At 27.1% G+C, this 10049-nt stretch overlaps 1 protein-coding gene across 1 annotated transcript; it reads left to right on the forward strand.

Annotated features, from left to right (window-relative positions):
* Positions 1 to 3555: 3555 nt before the first annotated feature.
* Positions 3556 to 3900, forward strand: LOC136086858 (MDS1 and EVI1 complex locus protein EVI1-B-like). The gene has a single exon (XM_065809352.1). It carries the CDS (start codon positions 3556 to 3558, stop codon positions 3898 to 3900), a length of 345 nt encoding a protein of 114 aa, XP_065665424.1.
* The last annotated feature ends 6149 nt before the right edge of the window (positions 3901 to 10049 follow it).

Here is a 10049-nt window from a genome sequence, read left to right on the forward strand (position 1 = left end):
AGAATCCTATCATATGTGATATAACTCAAGTTTTTGTTTTCTAAATGTTAAAATCTCTTATTTCTTAAATAGCTTTGAAACAGTTGCAAGATGAAATGTCTTCCAAAGTTGGTAAAATCTTATTAAGAAGTGTTGATTATGACATATATGTTCTTTTCATACAACAAGAAACATAAATAAGAGTGTTTTCAATTTACATTAACAGTTAAATAGATTTAAATGGGAACTGCTTTCTTAGAATAAATATTTAACAAGGTTTCCAAAGCAATAACCTATAAATCAATCATTGATGATTGTTTTTTTTTTTAACTATTGCTACCTTTTCATATGCAAATCTGATGAGATTCGTTGATTTATCAATAGTGTAGATATGATTGAAAGATAAACAGTTTAGTCTAAACTATTTAGAATAATTATAGAACTTTACCGTGCGTTTACAACTTTATCACCACAATTTTATACAATTCAGGAGAAGATAAAGAAAATAAACAATGTTTTAACGTGGTTACAGAAAATATAAACACGAAACAAAAAAAAGAACCAGCAACTTGTATATAAAACAAATAAGATTCTGCTTTCCTAGAAACATTTAAATTTCACACACACACACACACACACACACACACACACACACACACACACACACACACACACACACACACACACACACACACACACACACACACCCACACACACATATATATATGTGTGTGTGTGTGTGCGTGTATATATATATATATATATATATATATATATATATATATATATATATATATATATATACAGTAAGCAAAAAATTAAATGGCAAAAACTTTCTTTTTTTTTAAATTTGTATAAAATGATTAAAAAACGGTAATTGATTTTTGTTTTTTAGGAAAAAAACTATGAATTATTTAAAAATAACATTATATTGAAGCATCCTATTCAAAAATTGTCAATTATAAGTTCATATGACGTATAAAAATCCACTGTACTTCTATTGATCAAATAATTTCTCGCGAAAAATATCCTTTTGTCTTTTTTAAGCTCGATCTCCAATTTTTCATTCTAGAATGTACCACAAATGCTCAATCGAATTAAGATAGGGGACTGGGCAGGCTATTCCATCACATTAATATTATTTTTTCCAAAAAAATTCCTTTGTTGCTATGGCAGTATGTTTTTGGTGATTGTCCTGTTAAAAAACGAAGTTGTTTCCAAGTTTAAATATACAAGCAGAGGGTTTCAAATTTTGCTCTAAAATGTCTATATACGAACTGGCTTTCATAGTTGATTCAATGAAAGGCAATTTGCCATCTCCTCACCAAGCCATTGATCCCTATACCATGACATTTCTACCACCGTGTCTTACTGTTTCTCTCATGCAACTCAAATTTTATGCCTCATTTTGTTTTTACCAGACTTTTGAAAATATTTGATCAATATAAGTACAGTTTATTTTTATACGCCATATGAACTTATATTTGACAATTTTTTAATAAGATGGTTCAATATAATGCTATTTTCAAATAATTCATAGTTTTTAAAACAAAAACAAAAATCAACTCCGTTTTTTAATCATTTTATACAAGTTTTTTGAAAAAAAATGTTTGTGCCATTTATTGTTTTGCCTACTGTATATATATTTATATAGAATTTATATCATTACACATATGTTTATATATATATATATATATATGTATATTAGTATGTGTGAATATAAATACATACATACATATGTATATTGTCAGGCCTTTTTAGAGGTTTGAAGAGGCCTGGGCCAGTTATAAATCGGATGCCTCAAAACGAAGATTTGCGTAAAATTTGCTTAAAACACAACGCAAGTTAAAGCCACAAATTACACTCTTCAGGTAGATCTATACCAAATAAATGTGTAACTTTCAGACATTAATTTAATAACTTCAATTCAAACTATTTAGAGTAATTAGAAATTTTGAATTATTATTTTGATGTTTTTTTGTGTGTTTAAAAATGTATTTTAAAATTGTGATGCTCCAACATAATCGGATTTCCAGGCCATACGGCCCATGTGGCTTCCTCTCTGAGAGGGCCTGTTTATTGTAAATATTTACATATGCATATATATGTGTGACTTATATTATATTTTTAATTGTGAATTTTTATTATGTATATGAATATATATTTATATTTAATTGTAGAAGTTAATTTTTTTTTCGTTTTTAACATTTTCTGACTAATACTATATAAGAGTTTTCATTTTTGTGATTCTTTAAATTTTGTTCTGCCCATTACCTCAATTACGAAAAAAATGAATACAAAAAATGCTATTAATATAATGCCGCTTATTTAGTTTTTGTCATTTATTTATGTTGTATAATGTATCAATTATATTAGCTTACAATACATTGCTGGTTATTTGAATTATAAATATTATTTATACAGTCTTGTTACTTGTCCTGTTTATACCACTTAAGAATGAACTATGTTCTGTTTATCAAAGTGTAAAGTTTTAAATCATATATATATATATATATATATAAATATGATGTACCGCTATACAGTCTTGTTACTTGTCCTGTTTATACCACTTTAGAATGAACTATGTTCTGTTTATCAAAGTGTAAATTTTTAAATCATATATATATAAAAATATGATGTACCGGTAATTATATTATCCATGAAGGCCTAAAACAAATATTAGTACATTCTCCGCATATTAGAATTAATGCATTCACAAATATGAAAATAGTGATTATGCTTATTATAAAGATCGTACTTTAAAGCTTTTTTTTTCATTAATTTTTTAATGGGCGCAAAAAATTAAAGTGTAAAAAAAGTTAAAACGTTTGAAGTGCAAAAAATAAGTTTCATCATTCCGCATAAAAAATGTTTTTTTTTGGCTCCTGACCCATATTATAAGCGTTACAATAACCCTCCATTTGTCACTAAACAAGGGATGTTATTTCTTACTAGAATTTATATATATGTACGGTGTGGTGGCGGTTTTAAAGGGCAGAAAATGGTGGCCGGGTCCCACTGGGATGTGATTTTTTCTTTTTCTTATTAGAAAAGTATTAGTCTGGAGGGCTTTGCCACCAGGCCAAAATTGGGGCTCTTTTCTTACTTTGCTGACCGGGTCCGACTTTTAAATCCGCCACTAGTTCGGTATTCATTTTTATTCATACGATAAAAGCAAACAAATTTAAAGATTGTTTTTATTTTTATTTTCTGTAGAATTTAAAAAAAAAAAAAATATGGCTGAAATGAATACTAACACTGTAACCGAAAATTTTACACCAAATACCTCTCTAAATGACTTGAGCTTTGAATTAAAAGGTTAGATTTCAAATTGTTTTTATATATATTAAATACTCATATTTATGTTACTTAAGAAAAACGCGATGGCAGAAGCCGAAAACAATGCATATCGATTACCTGATTTTCCTGAAATGAGCAAGATTGGTTCTGAAAGATGGAAAGCATTAGATGATTTAAAAAGAATGGTGCTTTGAATATTAGGAATTCATTAATTATTTGTAAACGCGATTTGTTATTTTATTTTTTTCGTGTAAGGAATGAAATAAAAAAGGTCAAATGATGCGCGACGATGAAGATTGCGGTTTAGCAGTGGTGCTTGCATGTCCTTCTTGTACCCGGTCATTTAAGAGAGGATATAAATATTGTTTTCATGTAAAAAATTGCGCAGAAAGCAAATGTGGTAATGTTTTTACCAATAATATTCAACTGAAAAAGCATTATGTGAAACACAAAGAATCAATTCGTTGCGATGTTTGCCTAAGGTTTTTCTCTGGACAGCAAGCTCTTAAAAGACATAAGACATCATTACACGACAATGTTAAATTTGATTGCAGCGTTTGTAAGAAACATTTTTCGACACAAGGGAACATGTTAAGACACAAAAAAATGCATACATCTTAAACAAGATATTTTATTTATTTTAACTTTTTGATCAAAATCAGTTAAAATAAATAGTGACTGAAAGTTTTTGCGCATTAATTCAGGTTAATGTAGTTGATTGACAAATTCGCTCTTTGCTCTTCGTTGACATTGTGATTAATTATGAAGATAATAATTTTGTTTTTGACCCCATCGTTCTACCAGCTTTTTTAGAAACAGCCATATTATCTTTAACACACTCAGAAAAACGAATGTGCCCTTTTAATACTGACATCAGATACATTAAATGGGTTATTGCGCTTTACCATTCCTTTTTGAATAGACGCTTTGCTGCCATTTTTTATTTTACGCCGTTTAACTGCCTCAGGTTGAACTTTTATCTTCACCTCATTTCTTTTTTTGCGCAGTGTTGACTATTCTTCTAGAATGATAAGAATCAATACCAAAACAATGCAATGATGAACTTAAATTGGAAATATTGGTTTCATTTTGTTTCAAGCGAGTACAGAATTTTGAAACACCTTTCAAAAACGCAGCATTGCTAGAATGTTTTTCTACTAAAATGCTCATTGTATTGAATGCTTCCGTTAACTCTTGCTGAATATTTTCTGTGTTAACAGTTTGAACGGAACTGGCACAGACGCCTGTAAAATAAATTCTCTTGATAAATTTAAATTTACGTTTATAAATTTATAAACTTAATATAAAATGCTATATTTTGTAAAAGGAAAGCTTAAAATTAATATATATTTAAGAAAACCATTGAAAAATTTTTTTTTTTCTTAGAATCATTTTAAATCATTTTGATCAGTTTTTAAAATTGATTAGAATAAAAACATTGTGAATTATTTTTCCTTCGACTTTTTACATGTTCACTGCCATCTATTTGAAAATGAATTTCCTCGTTTGTACTAATATCTTCGCAACTAGTAGGTGTACTATAAAAAAAATTTAAAAGCTCTTATTTTCTAAAACTTTTTTTAACAAAGATTAAAATTCATTCAGAAGATTTCTGTTCATAGACAAATATTGAATTGTTCAGGGAATATAAACATTACCAACATCTAATATATATATATATATATATATATATATATATATATATATATATATATATATATATATATATATATATATATATATATATATATATATATAAATATATATATATATATATATATATATATATACATACAGTGGTGGCCAAAAGTCCTGGAACATCATATTTTATGTTATGAAATCAATATATTTGTGTGAAAAACAATTTATTAGTAAATTTTTTTATTTTTTTCAATAAAATAAGTGATTATATCAATTTTAAAGATGATAGGTACATGCACGTACATGATAAAAGTTCAATATTTAATGGAAGCATAGTTATTGTCAATTACCATTTGGATACGTTTTGGCATGCTGTTAACAAGTTTTGTACAATAGTCTGGTGTAATTTCATGGATCCACACTGATTTGATTGCTTCAACTAAATCATTATAGGATCTAGGCTTTTTGGCAGCAACTTTTACTTTCATAATATGCCGACAATTTTCAATAACTTTAAGATTTGGTGATGACCCAGACCGATTTTCAAGGGTTTGAATTCCTCCATCAGCAAACCACTTCTTTACAATTTTAGCTGTGTGGCATGGTGCATCATCCTGTTGGAAATAAGTGCAGTTCAAGATCTGCATGAAAGGTGGCAACTTCTCCTTCATAACATCTAAATAGACTTTGCTGTTTATTGTGGTATTCTGGGTATTATCCATAATGGCCCACGTCCTTTGGCAGAAATAGCACCCCAAACCATACAAGACACAGGAGCCTTGACACTGCTAACTGTATATTTTGGCATGTATCTACAGTTTTTTGGTCTTCTTACAAAGTTGTTTGTAACGTTAAATTGTTTAATACATGTTTCATCAGAAAAAAGAACTTTAGACCAATTTTCTCCAGTCCAATTTTTGTAGCGCTGACAAAATGTTTTTCGATCTTTTAGGTTTTTTAATGATAAAAAAGGTTTTTTTGCTGGTTTGCATACCTTCATTTTGAAATCAACCAAAAGCCTTCTTCTAACTGTTCGTTCACTTACTTTTTTCTCAATAAAAATTTCTTTTGAAATCTCGTGTGCAGATAGCCGTGGATTTGCATGGCTGATCCGGCCAATAAGTTTGTCAGTTTTTGAGGTGGTTGCTCTGGGCCTGCCTCATCTCATCTTTGAAGTAAAATTTAATTGGGGCTCTTCTTTATGCCTTTTTAAAGTTCTACTTACAGTTGATAATGAACAACCAAGCTTTTCAGATATTTCTCTTTGAACTAAACCTTGTTCATATAATGCAGCAATAATTCCTCGTTTTTTAGGTGAAAGTTCTGGCATAATATAGCTGAAAAATTACTTATGAATAATAAAAAACGACAATAAATTGCGCAATATACAAATATTTAACTATAAACATATTGCTATGTAAAAACAAAAGCATCAAACTTTCAAAATTTATACCTTTGATCAAAAATAAATTTTTTTGGTCGTTAAATGTTTTGTTCCAAGACTTTTAGCCACCACTGTATATATACATATATTATATATATTATATATTTATATATTTATATATATATATATATATATATATATATATATATATATATATATATATATATATATATATATACACATATATATATATATATATATATATATATATATATATATATATATATATATATATATATATATTATACCTCGAGTTTTCTTTAACGATAAACTCATCATGCTTATCTCTAACATAATCGTGTAGGGTCGGGACAAGTTTCTCCAATAGCAATGTACAAACACAACTGTCTTTCTTTATAACTTAGATATGGAAGAAAATTTGTGCTAAATGAATGTTTTTTCCAAATAATGTACTGATGTTTACAAGGTGACTCATTACATCCTACAAAAGAAAAACATATACCTAAACTCATATCAACATTATATTGTACACCAGATGACTTGAAATTAGGTATGGTATACAACTCTAATCCAATTTTAGATATCTGTTTTTCAATTTTTGTAAGAACTTCCTTTGAAGAAAGGGAAAAGCCAACACCTATTTTTCCTTTGTCTCTTCCTAAAATACATTTTTTTTCTCCTTATTAATAATATATAATAAAAAGTATAAAGTTCAGAAGAAAAAGAATAAATTTATTTTTTACATCACCATCATCGTTTTACATGATGATGATAATGATGATGATGATGATGATGATGATGATGATGATGATGATGATCATCATCATCATCATCATCATCATCATCATCATCATCATCATCATCAACAACAACATCAACTTTATCATCATCATCATAACACCATATATGCTATTTTCATTAACATGAAAGCTATTTTACCCATAAATCGGTTGCTGTAAATACCATCGAATCGACGATTTGGAATGCTTAGAAGTTTAGCCTTATAGTGTTCATTGAAATCTTGAGTAAGTATTACCATAAGTCCATTGATATTAACTTAAAAAATGTAAATAAAATATTATTAAAGATTTCTCTTTTTTTGTAATGATTCTCTATTTTTTAACGACACATATTTCAATTAATTGTAACTACAAAAGCAACGAAGAGAATAAAGTATTTGATTTAAAAAAAGTTTTTGCATTTAAGAAAGGGGCGTCTGTTAAGGATGTATGCAAATTCGGGGGAGGGGTTAACTAAATACATTGAAAGTGTATATTTGTGTGTAAAAAAAGTATATAGCATTTAAATAAACTAGCATTACCTCTTTTGTTCTGTTTAGTACGTTATACTTCAATACAAGAAATTGAGATTCAACATAACTGTTGGTATTTTTACCCCTAATTGTTAGGTTTATTCTAAAGCATATTCACCATCGTTCTTTTATATCAAAAACGTTACTCAGGTACAATTTCAATTGCGCATATTTGTCTCCATATAAAGTAATGATGTTAGTGAAAGCGTCTTCACATTCTTTAATAGACTGAGCGTCAACAACTTTTTTAAACTCGATATATATATATATATGTATATATATATATATATATATATATATATATATATATATATATATATATATATATATATATATATATGTATATATATATATAAATATATATATATATATTTATATATATATATATGTATATATATATATATATATGTATATATATATATATATACATATATATATATATATATATATATATATATATATATAATATATATATATATATATATATATATATATATATATATATTTATATATTTTAACAAACAAGTCAAACTTTTTAATTAATAAAACCATTTTAATAATTCTAAAGAAAACAATATATGTTTCGACTATCAATAGTCATCTTCAGTTGAATTTTAATTTTTTAAATTTGTTTAAATACCTAAATAGGTGATTTTTTCAATACCAATACAAAAATTGGTATTGAAAAAATCACCTATATAGGTATTTAAACAAATTTAAAAAAGTAAACTTCAACTGAAGATAACTATTAATAGTCGAAACATGCATTGTTTGTTTAGAATTAATAAAATGGTTTAATTAATTAAAAAAATTGTCTTGTTTATTAAAATACTTACATTTTTTGTGCTAAAAAGAAATTTTGGATGTATATATTTTTTTATTTTTTGAGTGTTGTCGTATTTTTACATGTCCAACCCTAAAATTTAATTGAAATGCTTTTTTTTATCCCGAGGGGGCTAAGAGTAATGGAAAATAGTTATAAATACCTCTTTTAAAATAACGCTGATAAATTATTCCTGGCAAAAATTATTTGTTTAAAGATTATTTTTTAATTATTTTTGTCAAAAAAGTGCTTAAATTTTGGTTTCTTCAAATTAATGATCCGACTCGCGAATCAATACCTTCGATCCGAAACATAAAATGCTGATTCGAAGGGCCCTAATATATATATATATATATATATATATATATATATATATATATATATATATATATATATATATATATATATATATATATATATATATATATATATATATATATATTTATATATATATATATATTAGGGCCCTTCGAATCAATTTTTTCAGTAATAAGTAAAAAAAGAATTGCTTAATAGTTTTCAAAATATTCCAGGTACTGCTATTTTCATGCTCATAACTTCATATATATGTATATATATGTATATATATACAAATATATGCAGTTATGAGCATGAAAATAGCAGTACCTGGAATATTTTGAAAACTATTAAGCAATTCTTTTTTACTTATTACTGAAAAAATTTATTGCATTTACTTTGACACTTCAATCTAATAGAACAAAAAAAATTACATCAATAATAGTTTTACATTTTATTTCAGAAAAAAAAAAATGTCAAGAAAGCTCGCAGTATTGAAATAGCTGTGGTATCTGAAAAAAGAAAAAAAATTATTTTTTATGGTATTAAACATTAAAATTGCAAATTTTTTAACATTATAAAGTTAAAAATAAGTATAATATAACAATATTTACCCTTAGTATTTCGTTGCAAAACCTTTGTTTTGGATAATGGCTTAACAATGCCAATGCATTGAGTCAATTAGGCATTGACATTTTTCTGCAGGTATTGCGTACCATCCTTGTTGAGAAGCTTCCCATAACTGCTGAGCATTAGTTGGATTAGCAGTAGAAACTGCTTTTTTAACGTCTCCCCATAACTTTTCAATGGGGTTTAGGTCAGGTGAATGAGCAGGTCACTTCATAATCTCATCCCCATTGACCTGAAACCACTCTTTTGCCTTGCAACTAGTGTGTTTTGGGTCGTTGTCTTATTGAAAGACCCATTTTAACGGCATATCTTCATTAGCATAAGGCAGCATGACATTATTGAGGATATCGACATATATATGTTGGTCCATGATACCATTAATCTTATAAATAGGTCTGACACCATTATATGAGAAACAGCCCCATACTATGACTTTGGCTCCACCATGTTTTACAGACTTAATGGTATATTTTGTTCTACGAACTATTGTTTCACTCACCTGTAGTTCAAGATCATCTTTGACTTGCTTGGCCGAAGAAATTGGTTTGCTTTTAACAAATCTAACGATTCTTCGGTCTTCTTGCGCGGTAGTCTTACGTTTCCCCCCTCGTTTTTCAACTTTTGCTATATAATTTATGGCATTTGAAATAATCTTTGCTGAA

The sequence above is a fragment of the Hydra vulgaris genome, chromosome 11 (genome assembly GCF_038396675.1).
Source record: "Hydra vulgaris chromosome 11, alternate assembly HydraT2T_AEP".
Lineage (NCBI taxonomy): Eukaryota > Metazoa > Cnidaria > Hydrozoa > Anthoathecata > Hydridae > Hydra > Hydra vulgaris.